Below are 26,930 nucleotides of genomic sequence, written 5' to 3'. Positions count from 1 at the left end.
AGTTGTCAACATTTTGCAACTGTTCTTATCCACTCACACGCACACAGTTGGCCGCTACTCAAACTTTAGTTGAATGAATGATACACGATCAGCAATAAACCCACACGGACAACCAAACTTCTAAAAGCTTGGCTGACCTTTTAACCACATAAATCAAATAAGTATTAAGTCGTGCAGTGGTGACCCGGTGGGGCTGTTTAGTCTGTTTAGCTAATATATATATATATACAGTACCAGTCAAAGGTTTTGACACACCTACTCGTTCAAGGGTTTTTCTTTATTTTTGATGTTCTATATTGTAGAATAATAGTGAGGACATCAAAACTATTAAATAACACACATGGAATCATGTAATAAGCAAAAACCTTTTAATAATTTTAAATAATGTTTAAACTCATATATTGAAAGGTTTCTAGTTTGCTCAGTTAATTTATTCAATTTCTTTATTGCTCTAAATCGAAATGTTCTTATGAAGACCTGATTCACAGTCTCCTCTGAATAGTTGATGATGAGATGTGTCTGTTACTTGAACTCTGTGAAGCATTTATTTGGGCTGCAATTTCTGAGGCTGGCAACTAATTAACTTATCTGCAGCAGAGGTAACTCTGGGTCTTCCTTTCCTGTGGCGGTTCTCATGAGAGCCAGTTTCGTCATAGCGCTTGATGGTTTTTGTGGCTGCACTTGAAGAAACTTTCAAAGTTCTTGAAATGTTCCGTATTGACTGACCTTCATGTCTTAAAGTAATGATGGACTGTTTTTTTTCTCTGCTTATTTGTGCTGTACTTGCCATAATATGGACTTGTTTTTTTAACAAATAGGGGTATCTTCTGTATACCCCCCTACCTTGTCACAACACAACTGATTGGCTCAAACACATTAGGAAGGAAAGAAATTCCACAAATTAACTTTTAACAAGGCACAGCTGTTAATTGAAATGCATTCCAGGTACTACCTCATGAAGCAGGTTGAGAGAATGGCAAGAGTGTGCAAAACTGTCATCAAGGCAACGGGTGGCTACTTCAAGAATCTAAAATTTAACATCTCTTTTGATTTGTTTAACACTTTTTTGGTTTCTACATGATTCCATGTGTCATTTAATAGCTTTGATATCTTCACTATTATTCCTCAATGTAGGACACAGTAAAAATAAAGAAAAACCCTTGAATTAGTAGGTGTGTCCAAACCTTTGACTGGTACTGTATATATCGTTATAATCTTTTGTTGTTGCCTGTTTCGCATGTTATTTTTGCATTAATTCATGTCAGTTTGCAAACAATGTAAAAAATAATTAATGAGTTAATAAAGCCACATACAAACATCTTCTCTTTCTTGAGTAAGGCAGCTCCAAAATGCAGGTGTTGCAGCCTAGCTCAGTGCTTTCTGTGGTGGAGGGGCACCCAGCGGAATATACAGAGCGTAGGGGTTGGTAATCTTCTTTAGTTGCGCCATGATTGGCTCATTGTTCTGTCACTCATGGGGACACTACGTCACCACAGAATCTACAAGGAGTGCTAGACAGTTCAAGCCCGCTTGGGTGCTGCCATAGATTTACATTAGAAGTGCCCATCCAAGAAGGCTCAAGGTCATTGGCCACAGTTAAAATGACGTCAACTCACATTATATCTACCGTAGCTTTGATTGGACTGATCATGTTACTTTCAAAATCTTAGCTAGCAAGCTAGACAAGCAGTCATTATCATGAATCAGGTATTGGTGCTCCTTAGCATTGGACATAAAAATGTCAAGTCGGAAATTGTAAATTCAACAATGAGTGGTTGTGAAGGAATCCGTGGCTAACTGCAAGTGTTGCAAAGCCATCACTATTTTGCTTCCCCTGCCTGCTATTTGGTGGAGAGGGTGTGTGGTCCAAGTCTGGGTTTAAGGATATAAAACATCTGTCTGAAATGATCTCTTTTCCAAGCTTGAAATTATACTAATTCACTCACAGTACCATGGGCCAGAAAAGGTTGAGTCATTGGCCATGTTGTTAATCCAGCATGACTTCTGCAGCATTCAAAACAACTGGAAACTCAGAACTGGGAAATCTCAGACTTCAGTTCAAGACAACTGGGAACTTGGCGAAAAAACGAGCTCCGACTAGGAAAATACGTTTTGAACGGTCATCCAACTCGGAATTCCAAACCGGGAACTTTGGCCTCTTTCTAGAGCTCCAACCTGAAGATCACTGACATCATGATTCAACCGTGTTTTTTGTTGTTGTTTCCAGTTGTCTTGAAAGCACCTTTGATGACCAAATTTGCCCACAAGAAGGACCACCGCACCACCTTCCTGTTCAAGTGAGCACAGCGCAACAACGGTGAGTCCAAAAATGTCTTGTATGCCGCTGCATAAATTAGCTCATGTGCTTTTCTTCACGAGGAGGGATACTATATAATGTTGTTGGGTCTGTAACCATGTTTGCCAGTGACAGTCTCTTTCCATTCAAATATTTGTTTTCAACAAAAAGTTCAGTAATAGACCCGTGTAACTCCAGTTGATATTGCGAGCGTTGTTTTTTGTTTTCTTGTCACCATTATAGTGCAATGAATGTATTGTTGTGTGTTGTGTTGTGTTGTGTTGTGTAGTGGCTTTGCTGGCATGCATAAAAACAATGGTTGAGTTTGCCCCACCAAGATGTACATGCTAAAATCGCCACTGGTCTCATATGTGAAAATGTTTAGTCTGTTCCTCAAAATTGTAAATGTCAACCATTCCGATTAAACATTAGGTGAGACAATTCAACTCAGTCAAGTTGTCTACAGAGAATATACAGTGCATTCGGAAAGTATTCAGACCCCTTGACTTTTTCTACATTTTGTTACGTTACAGCCTTATTCTAAAATATGTATTTTTTAAATCCCTGATCAATCTACACACAATACCCTATAATGACAAAGCAAAAAAAAAATATATTTTTATATATTAGCAAATTTATTATAAATAAAAACTGAAATACTTTGTTTATATAAGTATTCAGACCCTTTCCTATGAGATTCGAAATAGCCACTGCTTCCTTCCAAACCACTTTTGCGATTTCCGACTTGTTTTGTAATGTTTATGTCCAATCAAAGCTACGGTAGATAAAACGTCCTTTGATCTGTGGCCAATGACCTTGAGCCTTATTGGACGGGCACTTCTACCATAAATCTATGCCAGCACCCAAAGGGGCTTGAACTTTCTTGCTCTCCCTGTAGATTTTGCGGTGACGTAGTGTCCCCTTGAGTGACAGAACACTGAGCCAATCACAGCGCAACATTACCAACTCCTACGCTCTGTATTTTCCGCTGGCTGACCCACCACCTCAGAAAGTACTGAGCTAGGCTGAAACACCTGCATTTTGGAGCTGCCTCACTCAATAAAGCTAAAAAGAGAACATGTTGTATGTGGCCTTATTTACATTTGTTTTTACATTGTTTGCAAATGGATATTTGATATGTAAAAAATACATATATAGTACCAGTCAAAAGTTTGGACACATCTACTCATTCAACGGTTCTTTATTTTTTACTATTTTCTATATTGAGAGAATGCCAAGAGTGTCTTCACAAGGTCCTTTGCTGTTGTTCTGGGATTGATTTGCACTTTTCGCACCAAAGTACGTTCATCTCTAGGAGACAGAGCGGTATGACGGTTGTGTGGTCCCATGGTGTTTATACTTGCGTACTATTGTTTGCACAGATGAGCGTGGTACCTTCAGGCATTTGGAAATTTATCCCAAGGATGAACCAGACTTGTAGAAGTCTACAATTTTTTTCTGAGGTCTTGGCTGATTTCTTTTGATTTTCCATTGATGTCAAGCAAAGAGACACTGAGTTTGAAGGTAGATCTTGAAATACATCCACAGGTACACCTTCAATTGACTCAAATTATGTCAATTAGCCTATCAGACGCTTCTAAAGCCATGACATCATTTTCTAGAATTTTCCAAGCTGTTTAAAGGCACATTCAACTTAGTGTATGTGAACCTCTGACCAACTGACTATCCTTCCGATCCTCGACTTCGGCGATGTCATCTACAAAATGGCTTCCAACACTCTACTCAGCAAACTGGATGCAGTCTATCACAGTGCCATCCGTTTTGTCACTAAAGCACCTTATACCACCCACCACTGCGACCTGTATGCTCTAGTCGGCTGGCCCTCATTACATATTCGTCGCCAGACCCACTGGCTCCAGGTCATCTACAAGTCCATGCTAGGTAAAGCTCCGCCTTATCTCAGTTCACTGGTCACGATGGCAACACCCATCCGTAGCACGCGCTCCAGCAGGTGTATCTCACTGATCATCCCTAAAGCCAACACCTCATTTGGCCGCCTTTCGTTCCAGTACTCTGCTGCCTGTGACTGGAACGAATTGCAAAAATCGCTGAAGTTGGAGACTTTTATCTCCCTCACCAACTTCAAACATCAGCTATCTGAGCAGCTAACCGACCGCTGCTGCTGTACATAGTCTATTGGTAAATAGCCCACCCATTTTCACCTACCTCATCCCCATACTGTTTTTATTTATTTACTTGCTCTTTTGCACACCAATATCTCTACCTGTACATGACCATCTGATCATTTATCACTCCAGTGTTAATCTGCAAAATTGTAATTATTCGCCTACCTCCTCATGCCTTTTGCACACATTGTATATAGACTCCCCCCTTTGTTTTCTACTGTGTTATTGACTTGTTAATTGTTTATTCCATGTGTAACTCTGTGTTGTCTGCTCACACTGCTATGCTTTATCTTGGCCAGGTCGCAGTTGCAAATGAGAACTTGTTCTCAACTGGCCTACCTGGTTAAATAAAGGTGAAATAAAAAATAAAAAAAATAAAAAAAATTGTGATACAGTAAATTATAAGTGAAATAATCTGTCTGTAAACAATTGTTGGAAAAAGGACTTGTGTCATGCACAAAGTAGATGTCCTAACCGACTAGCCAAAACTATAGTTTGTTAACAAGAAATATGTGGAGTGGTTGAAAAACGAGTTTTAATGACACCAATCTACGTGTGTGTAAACCTCCGACTTCAACTGTATATATATATATATATGTCATGACATGGCCCTCTTTGGGTATAGCATGCCTTCCCCCTCTCTTTCTCGCCTACACCCAGACTGCTGTTATCTCAGGTCGTAAATCCCTGGAGGACACTCTCTTCCTCATGGCCAGACAGTATAGAGAGAGAGAAGGTTTCACAGGAGAACAAAGGAACCTCTTCTCCAGCATAGAACTTGAGAACTAAACAATGTACATGTTTTGGAGAAGGTGTACACGGTCGGGGAAGAATCCAGCTACGACCGGTCCATTTCGTTTACTGTTTGTGAAACTCATGAGAGACAATACAGCCACATTACCATAACTCTGTTTGTACAAGAGTCTCAGTTATGAAGCTTGCATCTAATCGTTGAATAAAATGAATGAGTAAAGATTAAACTATTTGTGAACTTGTGTAATGTTAATTTAAACTGTTTAAGGGAACCCAATTCCCTTTAAAGTTAACTAAGTCATTGGCCCGCCCCATGAGCACAGACATTGACCTGGTGTCATGGAACAGCCATTTTCTGCTCTTCCGAATATACCCCCACCTGGAGAATCATCTGCAGACCAAGCTTACCTCAATTACGAGAGGGCTACGGTTTGAGTAGAGACCAGCTTACCTCGATAACCGAGAGGGCTAAGGTTTGAGTAGATTGCTGAATTCTTAACCATACCACATGGTTAAACTCTGAGACTATCGATACCGACAGAATAAGAACAAATCTTTGATACTAATTACTAGTCTGCAGCTAGGAATTCTGTACCATTGAACGCGAAGACCGACAACCGCCAAAACATCTATCTACAAGAACATTTCTGAAATGGGACTCTGAAGTATCCATTCTAGCCACGAGAGACGATCAGGCGAACTCTCCAACAGAAAGACGGACGATTCCAACAGATATTAGGACGACACACTCAGCGTAAATATATATTGATTGCAATTATTCCCGAATGAGTGACCGTTCATGTGCAAAGGATTAGCATTTAAATTAATATAATTATCAAGTGTGTAGTGACTCATTTGTGTAATTCCCGTCTTTCTCAGTCGACCCCCACTTCCCTTTTGTCCACCAAGCCGCAATACCAGTTTATCCCACTAGGGAAACTCCGCTATCATTTCCTTGTAACCATATCTACTGTTGGTTTATTTATGCATTTCTGTGATTATTTAGTTAGTAAATAAATGATTTAAGACAATTGATGTATGGATGATTCATAGAGAAGACTGGGTTCGTGCAGATAACCAACAATTTACGACTTTTGGAATGAGACTAATGTGAGGTAAAGAATAATTCATTAATTAGAAGACTAATTGATCAGATATTAAAATATCTGAAAGTTATATTAGGAAAAGTATAACTTTGTGCCCCGACTTCCTAGTTAATTACATTTCATGATTAAGTTAGTCACGTAATAATAATTACAGAGAATTTATTTGATAAAAATAAGTCTTCGGTTTAATGATGCCAAAGACACGACATATATACAGTATATTAGCTAAACAGAGCCCCATCTGCCCTGAATGACAGGTCACCACTGTAAAACACATAGGATGTGTGTATATATAGAAAAATAGACCTTAAAAAATGTCCAACAATCGATTTGGTCGAAAGGGCAGACGACTTTTGATCAACCAATAGTTTTTTTTTGTCTGGACCAGCCCTAAGGCCAATGTATACCTATGTAAAACAATCAAGAAAACATAAATTAAAAGCCAAAGGTGACTGTCAGTAGGCCTATCTGAGTGATCCCAGGTGTGGTGTAGGGCAAGCTATATACAACAGTAGGTTACATCCGTGTTAGCACAAGTCAATTACTGTGGCCTAAACTCTTTATTAACAACATATACTGTACTTGAGAGATAGACAAGAAGCCCAAACAGAGCAGAGATCACTGTCACGATCATCGTAAGAACATTCGGACCAAAGTGCAGTGTGATATGGGTTCCACATATTTATTGATGTGAAACACACAAAACAATAAAAAGCAAAAGATACGTGAAGCTATGGAGTGCTCACAGGCAACTACACATAAACAAGATCCCACAATAAAACAGTGGGGAAATGGCTGCCTAAATTTGATCCCCAATCAGAGACAACGCTAAACAGCTGCCTCTGATTGGGAACCATACCAGGCCAACATAGAAATAAAACAACCTAAATTACCCACCCTAGTCACACCCCGACCTAACCAAAATAGACAATAAAAAGGCTCTCTGTGGTCAGGGCGTGACAGTCACTGATCCATGAGAATAACATCTACAACTTCTACACTCACAATGAAAATATTTATGTTTCACTGAAGGCAACAGACATATCTGACATGTGGCTTTTTTTAAATTAAGGTTTTCCAAAGAACATATATTGTGTGTGTGTGTGCATTTGATGAGACTGGGCTACAAATGACTGGCATTACAGTCCTGACTAAGGCATTCATTTGGAGAAATCTGCACCGCTTGTCCTATTTCCTCAGGATAGGTAACTACAGTGATTGCAGGGTGTAGCGCTGAAAGAAATAGCTCAGTCCGCCTTTATGCAATAGTGTGTAACACTGTGAGAGAGACCAAATAATCAGAGGTGTTCCTATGCCATCTCTATACGGCCAATCTCTGCAAACACAAAGTACAACTCTGCAAACACAAAGTACAACTATACTATAAGTTTCAATAATCAGGGATGCTCACACACCATGATGAGAAATCTCACCCATCTTTCAGGAATCCTTTGTTACGTTGTGGTCTACTACAGCAGTAGATCCCCACAAAGTCAGCAAGACAATATAATCACCACAGTGAAACCATGAAACGTCTGCTGAACAGAAGAGTTCGGATACCCAATCATTCTCCATCATCACATCAAAACCCAACATTTCCAACTACACCCCCGCCACACGACACACAAACACATCAAATGTCTTAACCATTAGTAGCAAATAATATGCGCACATGTAATCAAAAATTAAATTTCACATTAAATCCCTCCAAACTTGTGTATTCTTAAGACTCTGATTTAATTTGAGGGTTCGTACTGTATGTGTGTGTTCCCCACAGAAACTGAAGGACAGTGGGTAGGGGGTGTGTATTGGGGAACCAGTTTCAACAGAACCTCAACTAACTGTGCTGTTCTGCTTCTCATTACAGAAGGATCTCACAGGATTGAGAGCCATCTCGTGTTTCCGTATTATATTCTCAAAGATATAAAAGAACAGACATTGTGGAGTGAGACACCAATCAGTCACAAACCACTCACTGGTCATGGGCTATCGATTCTACATGCAGCTCTCTTCCCATTATCCTCCCATAGTGACATCACCTACTAGGATTAGGGAAGGTACTGTAGTAGCGCCGAGTCACCTCAGTGAGTAGGACAGAGATTCAGACATGGAAGTGATGCTTATATCACATCCTGGGCCTAGTGAAGGGCTTTCAGTAGGATGGTTTACTGTACATGGGTGGGTGGGTGGTAGTGGGGAAGTTACTGTTGTGTGACTGTTGTCTTCAGTCCTGTCCAGGGGGATTTGAGACCATCATGTCAATGAGTCGTGAAAGAGACATATTTTACCCAAGAGGGCGGGTGCGGAGGTCCCTGTGATGAGAGTGATGCAGAACCACAAGCCCTGGAATAGAATGGAATGCAGAAGGGATAAATGTGTATCATCATAATGGACAGTGGGAGAGAACTATAAGCTGAGCAAGCAGGCAAGCAAGGAGCAGTAAAGTAGAGGCCAGTAAATGCAGTACAGTTCAGTGCAGGCACAGTGGGTCTATACTACGTGGGTGGGTGGTTGGATCAGTTACAGGTGGAATCAGATCTAACTCACTGACAGGTCTGTGCTGAAACAGGACTATTGATGCTTCAGCAGTTGGTGATTTACTATCTGGAGCTGATTATGGCATGAGAATGTTTTTATGGTATGAGAACGTTCACCAGGCTGGGGGTACGACAGAATAACTAACCTCAGCTATACTTCCATGGTAGTGGTGGTGTTAGGTGTGTTCTGCAGGGGAGATGAGAACAGGACCGTTGTATTAGATGATGGCAAGGTGATGGACACTTACTCCCTGCAGAGGGCACACCTTCCCCACTTTCTATGCTCATTCAACAGTACACTTTTTCTCTCAGGATATCTGCCATTCAAGATAACAAAAAAACACATTGGAACACAGACTCATTGTCCATTAGGCTACTGTAATTACCTGGTAATAAGCACAAGGCTGAGTTAATTCAACAAAATGTGTGCTGCTCAAGTAGGTTATATGTATTCCTGTGTTACATAGTTATTTCCCCAATGAAAGATGGGTTTACATTTCCTCGTAAATCATGAGAAGATGCAACCTGTATGAGTTGTGTCTCACATCACCCTGCTTGTCCCCTTCCCACAGTGCCCACTGCCCAGTGGAGCTTTTGCCTCAATCCATCCAAGCTTCCTGATAAATTTGTTTTTCTCTTCAGTTTACAAATTCCACATCTGAGAGGCTTTCATGAGGGAGGAAATTTGCCATGTGCCTTCCAAAAAAAGGAAAAGAGTTAGAAAAAATACACATGCCTACGCAATGGTTATTTTGTCAAATGTGGTCAACAGGTCTTCTAGTCCCATAACCTGATTGGTTCTCGACGAGTAAACCCTACATTCCATAAAGTTTTGCTTTGGCATCTTGTCTGACATGTGAATGAATTAATAGCATTTCTCACAAATACCACTGAGGTGCTTATAAGCGCATTTTACACACTGGAAATTCACTGTACCCAGAAGATACCCAACCCAGAGCGCTTCGGGACTGAGTGTAAGCGCAGTACAGGATTAACTGAAAATGATTTGGATGCACGCTGTCATTGTGTTCCTGTGTCTTTGTCCAATCCTCGCTGCATTTGGGCAGGTGAGTGTTTCCTGCGGTTGTCAGTGTCATGAGGGCACCTTGGCCACTATTAAGAGACAACATATGGTGTTTCTTGGATTTATTTTGCACAGCTGCTTGGTCCAAACAAAAATGTAACTGATTTAAAAGCACATATCACACTACATAACACAGAGTAAAGCGTCAAATCTATGTAAATTAACTGAATTTGTTATGATCATGGGTTACCATTATAATCTCTATGAGTGTGTTACGATTTAATGTAGTCTATTGTGGTTTCTGACATGCTTTAGGTAGTCCATTAATGTAATAAACTCAGAAAACATTTCCAGACCAATTAACTATCACATATACAGTATCCTCGGGACATAGTTAACATTCTTGTCATTATCTGTAATGACCTGAAAAGACAGTGGGTAAATATCACACAGATTTACAACTGAGAAAATAGACCTGAGAGAAAGGTTGTCTGAATGCCCTTTTCGTGGACAGGCTTTAATTCAACATCTACCACTGAGGGATGCAGCAGTGATGCCTGGGTGTTGTTGAAGGTCAAAACGCATCAAGTTGAAGTGTCAATCTCTTGTCAAAGTCAGGAGCCTGCAAGTCCAGCTATAAGGTCATTATCCATGCATCATGACATGGACAGACACCCATTGATAGAACTGGTGTTTGGTCGACCTCAATTCCCAGGCAAGCTGCACAAACGATTACTAAGGCCCCTTGCATGCATGTCCAGACACCGAGAGGCCCATCACCATGAATAGACCCAAAACCTCTGACGTGTTTCAGCACAAAACTGCTAAACCTCTCTACCTTGTCCAAGGACAAGGGCCTATATTACAGCAGGTTGGTGTGTGTGTGTGTGTGTGTGTGTGTGTGTGTGTGTGTGTGTGTGTGTGTGTGTGTGTGCTATGCTGTACTCTTTCGGTTGTTCAGTTAGAAATTCATGTGGAATGTCAAATTTGGACTCAATTTAGTTTTTGTCCACATTGAGTTAAGATCATGATGTATTGTGTGGTAATGAGCTGTGTGTATGAGGAGTCTGTTCAGGTCTCGTTAGTGATCTTTGGCTTGTTCTTGTCATGGCACAACTCACACTGCAGAACTAAAGCCATGCAGTGATTACATAATTGAACAAGGTCAGCCAGAGTATTATTAGCTACAGGACACTTTTCCTTTTATGCAAAACCTTTCTGCATCACATAATTCACTTAGAACAATTTAGAATCCTTGGATTAGATCACCATGCTACTTTGGCCTTCATCATTGCACTGCACACCTCTCGACTCAAAGAGCAGCTCAGAACTTACTGAAGGAGGCTATAGGTACTGTATGTTACCTAGGCACACCAAGATAATGTCACAGACACATGAAATGTTTTGCAGCGGAGGCAGAAGGAGGACATTATCGCCGGGGCACACAAACAGCAGCCTTTCCCTCCCTCCCTCCCTCCCTCCCTCCTGACTGATTTCGCTCCAGCAGCCCAGCTCCCTGCTCCAGTTTCAATCAGCCAGGTGTTTTCACAGGATGACCAAATATTTACTTTTCTTACATAACTTCTGCCAGATGAAAACACTAATTGGCTCTCTGAAAACATTCATGAGAGGACAGAGAGGAGGAGGGAGAGAGTTGAAAGAGAGAGTGAGAGTTTAGGAAAAATATACTACTAACACTCCCTGGTTTTCTCAGCCAATGGGAGGAGAGGCTGTGCCTCATACACAGGTGATGTTTACCCTCTGGGTGTTTATTCCACACCATCTGACCCCAAACAGCCTCCCTACCCTTTATCAAAACCACCAGTACACCCACCCCTGCATCAACACCTACAGTACACCCACCCCTGCATCAACACCTACAGTACACCCACCCCTTCATCAACACCTACAGTACACCCACCCCTTCATCAACACCTACGGTACACCCACCCCTTCATCAACACCTACAGTACACCCACCCCTTCATCAACACCTACAGTACACCCACCCCTTCATCAACACCTACAGTACACCCACCCCTGCATCAAACAATGAACGCTATGAGCAAGCAACATTTTTTATGCCTCCAAGGAGATCATTCCACTGAATGTCAGAACTTTCAGAGACTTATGGGCTAAAAAGATAGAACAGCCGAGATAGGCTGGGATATGAGAGAAGACAGACTGGGAGGGGCTTTCGTGTGATGGGAATCTGTTGTGAGAATGAGTCCAGATAGGATTGGAGCCACTCTTTCTCTCATGGAGTGTGTCTTTAGTGTTTCACAGCAACCCCCTTAGACCGTACAGGAGGCCTACAGGACTTCTCTCTAGCACCATCAAGTAACACCACCAGGGGCATAAGCACGCAACCTCCAAAACATAAAACTACTACCACTAGAGAACAACTCACTTTGCACAAAGGCAAAAGCCTACCAGCCTACCAACACTACAGCCACCTCTGACTTCAAGCTCCCCAGCTGGTGGTAGGGGTTGTTGAGATGCCCATGCGTGCTCAGAACTCTTGGTTCACTTGTACAGTAGGTCAGACAACCAGGGGGATGATGTCGCCGGCTCAATTAATTAATTCACCACATCGACTAGGCTGCCTACTGTGTACAGTGAGATTAAAAACATGACCATCTGAGTGCTGATGTAGTGTTGAAGCAGGTACAGTGTATGTCTACTCTGATGTCTCTACTCTGGTCTCCCTAGAAACCCAGACCAGTGACCATATGCCTTTTTAGTAACTTTTAGGTACTGTACACTACATTCTTTAACTTTCAGTGCTATCTTAGGAAAACCCCTAAAATACTTTCTAATTGCAGTAACAAACCACTTCAGGTGGCTCACCAGATGCTAGTTTATAATTCATAACTCAAGCCAATGTACAGTAGCTGCTGTACTTCTGTCCTGTTATTCCAACATTAACTTGTTGGTGAGGTCATTTCTCTGTTCTTTCCAGTGATTAAGTAGTGAGGACATTTGCTTTTGCAGTGAATGTGGTTTGTATAACTGAGTGATGTCAAATTCTAGAAAGCTAATATAAGAATGAGTTCTGCCTCCATCTTCTGACCAAGTCACCTGTGTCTCACGGTCCCTAACTTGAGTTTAAATTAGGCAGTCACCTATCAACTGTAACTGCACTTCATTAGGCAATGAATGTGCTCTGTGTAGCCTATGTTAGCATAGGAAAAATAAACTTGCATGTTCCTTATGTTCCTCAACCCATGTTTGTAACGTGCCCCTTCGCTAAAATGCAATTAAGATCTTCCTGTATTACGGCTTTTTAAAATACAGTACATTTCCTTTTTGGAGATGACTCTCTTGTCAAGTTTTTCCCTTTTGAACTCTTCTACTGCCCCTGAATTCCCCTGTTTCTGTTGGACAAAAAAGTGTTCACCTGCCTACCATGCCCTGTCCCTGTAGGACTGTCCCAGCAGGCAGGACATGCAGAGCTCCCTAAAGCAGGTCCAGAAGCTGCTGTCGACCCACGAGGCTGCATACCTTCAGAGCCTCCGCACCCTGAGGAAGAAACTCAACTTGCTACAGAACACAGCCACCAAACAGACTGGCAAAGCAAACAATGGTAAGTCTGCACACAGCCCAAACATCGGTTGAAGAAGCAACATGTAGCCTACAATTTTAGCCATAGGTTTATTTCTTCATGTTTTTTTAAGTACACTGAAATGCCTAAAATGGCTTTTAGTAGGCCTGCTGCTTTTTATTTTATAATCCAAAAAACACCAGTTGCAAGAATGTGAAGAAGTTTTATATTACTAATGTTTTTGCTATTGTTGTCAACCTCATGAATGAGAACCAATCGTGATTCAGTAAATTGTGTAGGCCTACACACAGCACCAGCCGGACCGACTAGTCCTGGTAAAAATGCTAATTAGCTGTAAAAATGCAGTGTCACGCTGCGTTCTAAAAATGTTTACTCTGGTGGATTGTTATTCCTTTGCTACTACTGGTATGTCATTTCACATTTGGTGGTTAGCGGTAGGTAGAAATGTTAAATTGAGCTCCTATGGACCTATGGCTGGAGAGTTAAGTCTTGGCTTATGTCCCCCTACCAACTGCCCCCCACCGCTTTACAGATACCTGTCTAAAGCTGGACACGCCTGCCAACAGCAGGAAGTTGGGAAAGGCGCAGACCCCAGGTCACGAGGTTCACTTTCTGTGTGATGCGGGTTATGAGTTGGTGGGAGCAGAGAGCAGGATGTGTCAGGAGAGCCTCACCTGGAGCGGCCAGCAGCCCACCTGCCGCAGTGAGTGACCCTACCATCTGCTACAGATTACCCTACCCCTAATCTTAACGTTAACCATTAGGGAGACACACATCTGACGTGAAATCACAATCTTTTGTCACTACTATCTACTTCTTCTCTTTCTCTGGCATCTCTTCCCCCCACCCTTTTCTCTTCTCTTCTCTGTCCCGTCACTCATCTCTTTATCTGCTCTTCCATCTCTCTCAAGTCCTTGTCAGCATCCTCTTTGTGTCCCCCTCTCTTTTCTTTATCTCTCTTTCCCCCATTTTAAACTTCATGCATATTACTAACATTTATCTAGATAAGATGACTTGCATCCATATGAGTTTCATTATCACATTTCCTTTTTATGTACTTTCATGGCCATCCAGAATGGGTTATTGAATCCAGTGACTGTGACACATAGTTATAGCAGCCCTCTGTCTTGACAGCTCGCTAACATTTAGATAATGCTTCAAAGACGTTCTGTGAGACTAAAAGTCAGGCCATCCCTTTCGCTCCGGTTATGTGGGGTACTCACACGCATGCACATTCACGCTCACGCACACACACACACACACACACACACACACACACACACACACACACACACACACACACACACACACACACACACACACACACACACAGAGAAGGAGCTTTTCTCTTTTAGTTCATGCATCAGAGCTATAAGGTTCCACCTGTGCTTGTCAGTGAGTTAGCTAGCCAACATTTACATCAGGGCTAATATTACTTCATTCTCCTCTCTTGACTAATCCCTTACTCCTTCTGTCTTTCCTCAGACATAAATGAGTGTGCCTCGTCTCCCTGTCTGAACGGGGGGACATGTGTGGACGAGATGAACCAGTTCTCCTGCACGTGTACCAAAGGCTGGGCCGGAGCCACCTGCCAGAGCCCTGTGCCAACATGTAGGTAGAGATGCTTAAGCAATAAGGCCCAAAGGGGTGTGGTATATTGGCCAATATACCATGGCTAAGGGCTGTCCTTATGCACGACGCAAAGTGCCTGGACTCAGCCTTTAGCCGTGGTATATTGGCCACGGCTAATATATACAACAAAAACCTTGAGGTGCCTTATTGATATTATAAACTGGAACCAGGACTTACAGTCCTATATATCTCTATGCTATGGCTAACTAGTAACAACAACACACAAGGGCCAGACTCCGAGGGAGACCCAGGTCCACTCCCTCTCGCTGGTTCTGGCTGGCTGGGCTATCATACACACTCAGGGCTCCAGGCAGAGCCAGCGAATCAATACGGCCCAGTTAGGTTTTGTTTCTCTCTGTCTATTTGTTTTCATTTCTCCCCCCTGTGTACAGTACACTGCTGTAAGTGAGAACCACACACAGACTAATGGGGATTTAGATGGACTTTGACCATGACTAACACTGCTTGCACTGTGTGGGAGCCTTCTATAAGTCTATCATCCCACACACACAGCCCACTGATAGAGGGCTGCATGGTGCAATGGATGTGAACACTGAGGTCAGGAAATGTTGGGAAACTACAGTGTTGCATGAATGTTTAATATTAAAAGTTTAATGTAGCCTAACTTAAGTTGCAAGTAAGTCGAGACGACTGCCCGTCTGGTCGCCAGACATTTTGAGTATCTCATCTCTGTGTCCAATACATTTGTGCTCAGTCTTGACTCAGTCTTGGATAGTGACAACTGGTCATTTCTTCTGGAGACCAGCCGAGACCAGCGCAGTACAAAACTCCTAATTATCATCTTCCATTCAGTCAGCACATAAAACCGCTTTGCCTTGCCAAATATATACACTCCTTTCTTGAAACATTAATACCTGCAGTCTTTATATCTAGTATAGACATGTTTGCGCAGTGGCGAACCTATTGGACCTAGGCCTTCAGTGGCGAACCTATTGGACCTAGGCCTTCAGTGGCGAACCTATTGGACCTAGGCCTTCAGTGGCAAACCTATTGGACCTAGGCCTTCAGTGGCGAACCTATTGGACCTAGGCCTTCAGTGGCGAACCTATTGGACCTAGGCCTTCAGTGGCAAACCTATTGGACCTAGGCCTTCAGTGGCAAACCTATTGGACCTAGGCCTTCAGTGGCAAACCTATTGGACCTAGGCCTTCAGTGGCAAACCTATTGGACCTAGGCCTTCAGTGGCAAACCTATTGGACCTAGGCCTTCAGTGTGTGACAGGTTCTTGACGCTGAAAGGACAGCAATCGTCATACCAGCGGACTCATTTAGGATTGCACTTTATTTTTTAAACAAAGGGCCAGTGGCGTAGTGGAGGCTATATGCAGGTATACACCGTATGTATACCTACTGTTTTTATGGGCATTGTGTATACTCACTTCTTAATCCCCAGTGATGCGTATCAAAGTAGTGTAGTGGAGGCTATATGCAGGTATACACCGTATGTATACCTACTGTTTTTATGGGCATTGTGTATACTCACTTCTTAATCCCCAGTGATGCGTATCAAAGTAGTGTAGTGGAGATATACAGCTTATCAATTATGTAGAACAATAAAGAAGCCATGCATAAAGCAGCCTATAAAGTAGCCTATGAAGTAGCCTATAAAGTAGCCTATAAAGTAGCCTATAAAGTAGCCTAATCGCAAAGTACGTGACATACAGCTCTGGAAAAATTTGAGATCACTGCAAAATGATGAGTTTCTCTGGTTTGACTCAAATCAAATCAAATTTTATTTGTCACATACACATGGTTAGCAGATGTTAATGCGAGTGTAGCGAAATGCTTGTGCTTCTAGTTCCGACAATGCAGTAATAACGAGCAAGTAATCTAACTAACAATTCCAAAAAAACTACTGTCTTATACACAGTGTAAGGGGATAAAGAATATGTACATAAGGATATATGAATGAGTGATGGTACAGAGCAGCATAGGCAAGATACAGTAGATGATATCGAGTACAGTATATACATATGAGATAAGTATGTAAACCAAGTGGCATAGTTAAAGTGGCTAGTGATACATGTATTACATAAGGATGCAGTCGATGATATAGAGTACAGTATCAACGTATGCATATGAGATGAACAATGTAGGGTAAGTAACATTATATAAGGTAGCATTGTTTAAAGTGGCTAGTGATATATTTACATAATTTCCCATCAATTCCCATGATTAAAGTGGCTGGAGTAGAGTCAGTGTCATTGACAGTGTGTTGGCAGTAGCCACTCAATGTTAGTGGTGGCTGTTTAACAGTCTGATGGCCTTGAGATAGAAGCTGTTTTTCAGTCTCTCGGTCCCAGCTTTGATGCACCTGTACTGACCTCGCCTTCTGGATGACAGCGGGGTGAACAGGCAGTGGCTCGGGTGGTTGATGTCCTTGATGATCTTTATGGCCTTCCTGTAGCATCGGGTGGTGTAGGTGTCCTGGAGGGCAGGTAGTTTGCCCCCGGTGATGCGTTGTGCAGACCTCACTACCCTCTGGAGAGCCTTACGGTTGAGGGTGGTGCAGTTGCCATACCAGGCGGTGATACAGCCCGCCAGGATGCTCTCGATTGTGCATCTGTAGAAGTTTGTGAGTGCTTTTGGTGACAAGCCGAATTTCTTCAGCCTCCTGAGGTTGAAGAGGCGCTGCTGCGCCTTCCTCACGATGCTGTCTGTGAGTGGACCAATTCAGTTTGTCTGTGATGTGTATGCCGAGGAACTTAAAACTTGCTACCCTCTCCACTACTGTTCCATCGATGTGGATAGGGGGGTGTTCCCTCTGCTGTTTCCTGAAGTCCACAATCATCTCCTTAGTTTTGTTGACGTTGAGTGTGAGGTTATTTTCCTGACACCACACTCCGAGGGCCCTCACCTCCTCCCTGTAGGCCGTCTCGTCGTTGTTGGTAATCAAGCCTACCACTGTTGTGTCGTCCGCAAACTTGATGATTGAGTTGGAGGCGTGCATGGCCACGCAGTCGTGGGTGAACAGGGAGTACAGGAGGGGGCTCAGAACGCACCCTTGTGGGGCCCCAGTGTTGAGGATCAGCGGGGAGGAGATGTTGTTGCCTACCCTCACCACCTGGGGGCGGCCCGTCAGGAAGTCCAGTACCCAGTTGCACAGGGCGGGGTCGAGACCCAGGGTCTCGAGCTTGATGACGAGCTTGGAGGGTACTATGGTGTTGAATGCCGAGCTGTAGTCGATGAACAGCATTCTCACATAGGTATTCCTCTTGTCCAGATGGGTTAGGGCAGTGTGCAGTGTGGTTGAGATTGCATCGTCTGTGGACCTATTTGGGCGGTAAGCAAATTGGAGTGGGTCAAGGGTGTCAGGTAGGGTGGAGGTGATATGGTCCTTGACTAGTCTCTCAAAGCACTTCATGATGACGGATGTGAGTGCTACGGGGCGGTAGTCGTTTAGCTCAGTTACCTTAGCTTTCTTGGGAACAGGAACAATGGTGGCCCTCTTGAAGCATGTGGGAACAGCAGACTGGTATAGGGATTGGTTGAATATGTCCGTAAACACACCGGCCAGCTGGTCTGCGCATGCTCTGAGGGCGCGGCTGGGGATGCCGTCTGGGCCTGCAGCCTTGCGAGGGTTAACACGTTTAAATGTCTTACTCACTTCGGCTGCAGTGAAGGAGAGACCGCATGATTCCGTTGCAGGCCGTGTCAGTGGCACTGTATTGTCCTCAAAGCGGGCAAAAAGTTATTTAGTCTGCCTGGGAGCAAGACATCCTGGTCCGAGACTGGGCTGGGTTTCTTCCTGTAGTCCGTGATTGACTGTAGACCCTGCCACATACCTCTTGTGTCTGAGCCGTTGAATTGAGATTCTACTTTGTCTCTGTACTGGCGCTTAGCTTGTTTGATAGCCTTGCGGAGGGAATAGCTGCACTGTTTGTATTCAGTCATGTTACCAGACACCTTGCCCTGATTAAAAGCAGTGGTTCGTGCCTTCAGTTTCACACGAATGCTGCCATCAATCCACGGTTTCTGGTTAGGGAATGTTTTAATCGTTGCTATGGGAACGACATCTTCAACGCACGTTCTAATGAACTCGCACACCGTATCAGCGTATTCGTCAATGTTGTTGTCTGACGCAATACGAAACATCTCCCAGTCCACGTGATGGAAGCAGTCTTGGAGTGTGGAGTCAGCTTGGTCGGACCAGCGTTGGACAGACCTCAGCGTGGGAGCTTCTTGTTTTAGTTTCTGTCTGTAGGCAGGGATCAACAAAATGGAGTCGTGGTCAGCTTTTCCGAAAGGGGGCGGGGCAGGGCCTTATATGCGTCGCGGAAGTTAGAGTAACAATGATCCAGGGTCTTTCCACCCCTGGTTGCGCAATCAATATGCTGATAAAATTTAGGGAGTCTTGTTTTCAGATTAGCCTTGTTAAAATCCCCAGCTACAATGAATGCAGCCTCCGGATAAATCGTTTCCAGTTTGCAGAGAGTTAAATAAAGTTCGTTCAGAGCCATCGATGTGTCTGCTTGGGGGGATATATACGGCTGTGATTATAATCGAAGAGAATTCTCTTGGTAGATAATGCGGTCTACATTTGATTGTGAGGAATTCTAAATCAGGTGAACAGAAGGATTTGAGTTCCTGTATGTTTCCTTCATCACACCATGTCACGTTGGCCATAAGGCATACGCCCCCGCCCGTCTTCTTACCAGAGAGATGTTTGTTTCTGTCCGCGCGATGCGTGGAGAAACCCGCTGGCTGCACCGCTTCGGATTGCGTCTCTCCAGTGAGCCATGTTTCCGTGAAGCAGAGAACGTTACAGTCTCTGATGTCCCTCTGGAATGCTACCCTTGCTCGGATTTCATCAACCTTGTTGTCAAGAGACTGGACATTGGCAAGAAGAATGCTGGGGAGTGGTGCACGATGTGCCCGTCTCCGGAGTCTGACCAGAAGACCGCTTCGTTTCCCTCTTTTTCTGAGTCGTTTTTTTTTTTTTGGTCGCTGCATGTGATCCACTCGGTTACACTGGTTGTAAGGCAGAACTCAGGATCCGCATCGCGAAAAACATATTCTTGGTCGTACTGATGGTGAGTTGACGCTGATCTTATATTCAGTAGTTCTTGTCGGCTGTATGTAAAGAAACCTAAGATGACCTGGGGTACTAGTGTAAGAAATAACACGTAAAAAAACAAAAAACTGCATAGTTTCCTAGGAACGCGAAGCGAGGCGGCCATCTCTGTCGGCGCCGGAAGACTATTTATAGGTATATGTTTGGGTAAAATTATCAGTTTCTATGGTTTTACTATTTATAGGTGTGTGATGGGGTAAAATGATCAGTTTCTCTGGTTTTACTATTTATACGTATGTCTTTGGGTAAAATGATCATTTTTGGGGGTTTTCTCTAAACTACTGTCAACATTTCTCCCAAATTCCAAATAAAAATATTGTAATTAAGAGCATTTATTTGCAGAAAATGACAACTGGTCAAAATAACAAAAAATATGCAGTGTTGTCAGACCTTGAATAATGCAAAGAAAATAAGTTCATATTCATTTTTAAACAACACAATAGTAACTTAGAAAGAGTTCAGAAATCAATATCTGGTGGAATAACCCTGATTTCCAGTCACCCAAACACATACCTATAAATAGTAAAACCAGAGAAACTGATCATTTTGCAGTGGTCTCTTCATTTTTTCCAGAGCTGTATATTCACATGTGCGCAGCACACACAGCCTAGTTTCAACGGAATGTCGCCTGCAGCCAGCAAGAATGCACAGCTCTCAACTATTTTTTTGGCAAAGAGCAGCTCAAAGAAAAGTGATATTGGTAGCCTGTAGGGTAGGTAGGAAATACTTTTCAATGTATGATATCTACCAGTATATGCTAACTAAGGCAACAATGGGTATGCAAATAAGGTATTGAAAAGGTCTGGTCTGAAGTCAGTAGGCTATTGTGATGAGCATTCAGTCATCATACCCTGTTTGCATCAGTGGCGTAGGCATTGGTGGGCCTGGGTGGACACCCAATCAAGTTTGAGCAAAAAACAGAAAAATAATACATGATTATATATTATATATATATTATTTATATTGTCAGACCTCCAAAAGCATTGTTGTGGACTTAGAACATCACATTTTAGTTGTTTTTCTATTTAAAAAAAGGTGTGATTTAGAGATTGCAAATCTAAAAAACATAAGATTTTTCCTTCACTTGGCAGGCCATGAGGATACCTACTTCTCCAGGCTACACTACACCACGGCATAGGGCCAATGGAAAGACAGCAGTCACACACAGCATGATGTTAAAGAATAAGCAGTCCAATCACTCTGACATAGTAAGCCAGTGGGTTCCAATCATCAGAATACTAAAACACAACCATTAGGCTAAGCATTTCTTAATCGAAATGTACAACTATTACTTTTCATTGCAAAAAATATTCCACGTTTAGCACACAAAGTAACCGGTGACCTAAAGTTTAAATGCAATGCAGTTATTTTCAAAGAGATGGTTAACAACAGCAAGGGAGCTGAAATAAAATAAACAGTTCTACTCAAAAGATGAGGATAAATGTTAACTTATTCAAGAAGTTATTCTTGAAAAGGGAGAAGCTAACAAATTAGCAACATCCTCTTCTATAACACCTTCTGCAGCCGCTAAAAACTAGCCTACAACAAAAGATAGTTAGCTACATCATAGGAAAACTATTGCTTGCTATTGCGCAGTGACCTGTCAGCCTTTCAGAAAGCAGAGGTTTCCAGATTTGTTTTGTAAAAAACGGTCCACCCATTAGAAGTCAAAATGTGATTGGTTGATTCCACTGTCACTCCAAAATGTTGACCTGATTCAGTTGAATGGCAGATGCCTTCTATCTATCTATTTTTTATTATTTTAATTTCACCTTTATTTAACCAGGTAGGCTAGTTGAGAACAAGTTCTCATTTACAACTGCGACCTGGCCAATATAAAGCAAAGCAGTTCGACACATACATCAACACAGAGTTACACATGGAATAAACAAACATACAGTCAATAATACAGTGAAAAAAATTAGATATACATTGTGTGCAAATGAGGTAAGATAAGGCAATAAATAGGCCATGGTGTCGAAGTAATTACAATATAGCAATTAAACACTGGAGTGATAGATGTGCAGAAGATGAATGTGCAATTAGAAATACTGGGGTGCAAAGGAGCAAGATAAATAAATAAATAAATAAATACAGTATGGGGATGGGTATGGGGATGGGCTATTTACAGATGGGCTGTGTACAGGTGCAGTGATCTGTGAGCTGCTCTGACAGCTGGTGCTTAAAGTTAGTGAGGGAGATATGAGTCTCCAGCTTCAGTGATTTTTGCAGTTTGTTCCAGTCATTGGCAGCAGAGAACTGGAAGGAAAGGCGGCCAAAGGAGGAATTGGCTTTGTGGGTGACCAGTGAAATATACCTGCTGGAGCGCGTGCTATGTTTGGGTGCTGCTATGGTGACCAGTGAGCTGAGATAAGGTGGGGCTTTACCTAGCAATGACTTGTAGATGACCTGGAGCCAGTGGGTTTGGTGACGAGTAGGAAGCGAGGGCCAGCCAACGAAAGCATACAGGTCGCAGTGGTGGGTAGCATATGGGGCTTTGGTGACAAAACGGATGGCACTGTGATAGACTGCATCCAATTTGTTGAGTAGAGTGTTGGAGGCTATCTAGCTTCTGATGGCCTAGCCATTGGCTGACTTAGCTAGCTAGATGTATCTCCCCAGAGACCAGCAAAGAAAAATCCTGATTGGATATTTTTTTCTCTCCAGTGTTTGTTTCCTTTCCAACGAAAACTGAAGTGATTAAATAAGAACTTAATTGAAAATAATAATATAATTAATTATAGTTATTTTATAAATCCTTAGCCCTTCTCTGAAGGCGTAGAAGGCCCTCATTATTTCACACTGTGTTTGGGTTATTCACAAATTGTAGAGTGGCTCTATTATCACTCAGTGTGTATGAATAAAGAATGTATGTATAAAGATGTATAAAGAATCCATATGTTCTTCTGAAATATGAACACAGAAATACTGGACATTTTGAACTGCTATTATTGTGGCAATTTGACAAAATTACAATCATGGTCTTGAATTGGACTCCCATTTTTCTGGTCTCGGTCTCGTACCCCTTGTTCCCCTCTGGTCTCGGTCTGGACTCGGTCTCGTACCCCTTGTCCCCCTCCGGTCTCGGTCTGGACTCGGTCTCGTACCCCTTGTCCCCCTCTGGTCTCGGTCTGGACTCGGTCTGGACTCGGTCTCGTACCCCTTGTCCCCCTCCGGTCTCGGGCTTGACTCGGTCTCGTACCTCTTGTCCCCCTCTGGTCTCGGTCAGGACTCAGTCTCGTACCCCTTGTCCCCCTCTGGTCTCGGTCTGGATTCGGTCTCGTACCCCTTGTCCCCCTCCTGTCTCGGGCTTGACTCGGTCTCGTACCCCTTGTCCCCCTCCGGTCTCGGTCTGGACTCGGTCTCGTACCCCTTGTCCCCCCCTCCGGTCTCGGTCTGGACTCGGTCTCGTACCCCTTGTCCCCCTCCGGTCTTGGTCTTGACTCGGTCTCGTACCCCTTGTCCCCCTCTGGTCTCGGTCTGGACTCGGTCTTGTACCCCTTGTCCCCCTCTGGTCTCGGTCTGGTCTTGGTCTGGACTCTGTCTCGTACCCCTTGTCCCCCTCCAGTCTTGGTCTTGACTCAGTCTCGTACCCCTTGTCCCCCTCTGGTCTCGGTCTGGACTCGGTCTCGTACCCCTTGTCCCCCTCCGGTCTTGGTCTGGACTCGGTCTCGTACCCCTTGTCCCCCTCCGGTCTCGGTCTGGACTCGGTCTCGTACCCCTTGTCCCCCTCCGGTCTCGGGCTTGACTCGGTCTCGTACCCCTTGTCCCCCTCCGGTCTTGGTCTGGACTCGGTCTCGTACCCCTTGCCCCCCTCCAGTCTCGGGCTTGACTCGGTCTCGTACCCCTTGTCCCCCTCCGGTCTCGGGCTTGACTCGGACGAGATTTGCTCCGGTCTTGGTCATGAATTGGTCTCGCTTTAGGTGGTCTCAAACACAACACTGTTCCAAACACTGTGGTTACCCTGGGAACAAATAGTTAATTTGTAACTCTTTGTTCACATGGTAACCATAGGGTTTTATAAAGAAATAAGCTGCACTGTACTGATTTGAAGATGGAGATGTTTAGATGGCCATGCCCTAAGACTGCAGTCAGAAACCTCCATATCAATGAGAATCATCCTTATTTTCACTCTTCTCCTCATTCCTCTCCTTCTTTTTCTCACTCTTTCTTTTTTCTCCAGTCTTTGTCACCATGACGAACACCTCGTCTGCCACCTCCTCTGCGGCTGCTGCCATCTCTCCCCCGGCTGTGACTGTTGGTCCGTTTGTCCGTCCTTCTCGCTGTACGCAGGTCCAGGGCACCACCCACTGCACCTGTGACCCCGGATACACCATCTCTGGGCGTGACAGCACCACTTGCACAGGTACACCACAATCAGCTACCATTGCTATGGTAACATAAAAAGACACACTGTCTGACCACATAATGTTATATACTGTAACTGACATCAATGGCAATTGATGTGTGTGTGTGTGTGTTTCAGACATTGATGAGTGTGAGTTGTTCCACATGGGTCAGGCTGGCCGGCTGTGTTTACATGCCTGTGTTAACACCCCTGGAGGCTACCGCTGTACCTGTCCTGCTGGATACAATGTCACCCGCGACGGACGCAACTGCAAAGGTGAAAGGAGACCACCCACACACACACACACTGTACCAAAGTCTCAAATGCTGAACACACACACACACTGTACCAAAGTCTCAAATGCTGAACACACACACACACACACACACACACACACACACACACACACACACACACCATCATATCCTCTGCCTCAAAACATGCCAGTTATACCAGATGAATACTAAACATTTGAATAGTCTACCACAAAGAGAAAGAAGATAACTTGGCTGAATGATAATGAATGTTTCCTATTATTTCCTATCCGTTGTATCTGTAATTCCATGCAATTCTGTTATCTACTGGCTGAATAATTAAACAAACCCTACATCTGGTCTGAATAAATGTTTGTTTTTGTAGGCAACTACAATAAATCAGTTATTTCTCTGTCTCGCTCTCTCTATTTTCTCTCTGTCTTTTTCTATCTGTCCCTCCCTCACTTTTCCACACATTATTCTCCCTCTCTCTCCATGGCCTGTAGACATAGATGAGTGTGCCACCAGACTGAATAACTGCACCTGGGACCAGATGTGTATAAACACCTACGGAGGGTTCCAGTGTGTACGTGTGGACTGCCCCCGCATACGAAACTCCACCTACAGCAAAACCTCACCCCTGTGAGTACCTTCTCTTATAGTTAATCAAGAATAGATTTGATAACATGTAACTCTTTATCACTCTCTTGCAATAATACATCTCTCAATGCCTATATAATCTTCTCTTTCCCTGTTCCCCAGGCGTTGCGAGCGTAACCCCTGCTCTGTGGACAACAAGGTGTGCTCTCAGGCCCCTAACTCCATCTCCCACCACTACCTGTCTGTCGTATCCAACCTGTCAGCACCACGCACCATGTTCCGTGTGTCGGCCCTCCGCCTCATGGGCGACACGCTGCGTTTCTCCCTGCTGGGCCGCGGGCAGGCCCGACGCCACTTCACAGTGCAGCGGTCGGACCGACAGACAGGCCAGCTGGTGCTGGGGAGCCCGGTGCAAGGCCCTGCTACACTGGAGGCAGAGGTGGAGATGACCGAGCTGGAGAAAGGGGTCCAGCTGGGTCGGTACATCACCAAGATCACCATGTTCATCTCCCAGTACGAGTTCTAGAGAGGGAGAGAGAAAGGTAGGGATTTAGAGGGTGGAATGAAGAGAGGGAGGAGGGAGTACTGTGGTAAGAGTTTTGGAGTGTGGCAGCGGATAGGGCTGGGAGGCTGGGAGGGGTGAGGCACTAAGTCCTAAGGAACAAAGCAGGACTAAAAGGAGAGGGAAGTTTAGTCGAGACATACAGGTATGGCAGGAACGGATGCATTTGGTAGAGTTGTATCAATTATAATGACAGAAAGGGAATGTTTCAGGTAAGGTTTAGGGGGGTGAGAAATTAGGGAGGGTCAGAGACACGAAAAGGAGAAAATGGCCACTTGTGGTGGAGATTGAATGTTTCCTCACTGAAGCTGAGAGAGTGAGAGAGAGCTGTGTATGTAAATATGAGCTGAAGTCCTTAACTGGTTCATTGTTTTACATCCAACATATGACAAAGTGACAATCAATATCTGTAAGATGAGAAGACATGACGCTACACATTGACAATCCTATATTTCTTGGTCTTGTGTTCAACTTGTTTTGATATATTTATTTTGAAGGTGTTGTAAACCCCTGTTTGTGAACTGCTTTTTATTTATCTGAGAAAGCACTATTAAACATTTAATCAAAACACTACTCTATGATTTCTAGGGTTTCATAATTTACTTTTCCTATATACTTATGTCTCTGCACAGGACTGTATAAGGGGCTTGCCTTGAACTGTGACCTGTAGATGATCTGTCCATCATAGTGGATTAAACAGGAGTATGATGTACAGTATGAGTAGTGCAGGTCTGGGGAAGACATCAGGCATGGCTGTACAGAGCTACACTGTCTAGCAGACAGACAGCCAAAGTCACTCTGCTCAAAGAGCTCCTAGAGCCTTACAGTATATAGCTAAACCAGCAAACACAGTGTATATTGTTACTTAATGAGATATGACAAATTGAAATGCTCTTTTACACAATGCTTAGGGGTCCATGCGTGTGCGTGTGTGTGTGTGTGTGTGTGTGTGTGCGCATGAGTGCGTGCGAGGAGATGTACTGTAGATTTGGCTGGTGTTGTTGTGTGGGTTG

General features: G+C 43.6%; 1 protein-coding gene across 1 annotated transcript; it reads left to right on the top strand.

The window, feature by feature from the left end:
- Window positions 1-9,645: 9,645 nt before the first annotated feature.
- Window positions 9,646-26,490, top strand: LOC112249241 (fibulin-7). Its single transcript, XM_024419032.2, has 8 exons — window positions 9,646-9,906; window positions 13,289-13,448; window positions 13,960-14,130; window positions 14,913-15,038; window positions 24,337-24,519; window positions 24,640-24,777; window positions 25,262-25,397; window positions 25,518-26,490. The coding sequence occupies exons 1-8, from the start codon at window positions 9,841-9,843 to the stop codon at window positions 25,879-25,881; spliced, it is 1,344 nt and encodes a 447-aa protein (XP_024274800.1). The 5' UTR covers window positions 9,646-9,840; the 3' UTR covers window positions 25,882-26,490.
- Window positions 26,491-26,930: the final 440 nt, after the last annotated feature.

This window comes from Oncorhynchus tshawytscha, linkage group LG04, assembly GCF_018296145.1.
Source record: "Oncorhynchus tshawytscha isolate Ot180627B linkage group LG04, Otsh_v2.0, whole genome shotgun sequence".
NCBI classification, from domain to species: domain Eukaryota; kingdom Metazoa; phylum Chordata; class Actinopteri; order Salmoniformes; family Salmonidae; genus Oncorhynchus; species Oncorhynchus tshawytscha.
Note: the sequence above shows the minus strand (reverse complement) of the source record. Positions and strands in the feature narration are given on the sequence as shown.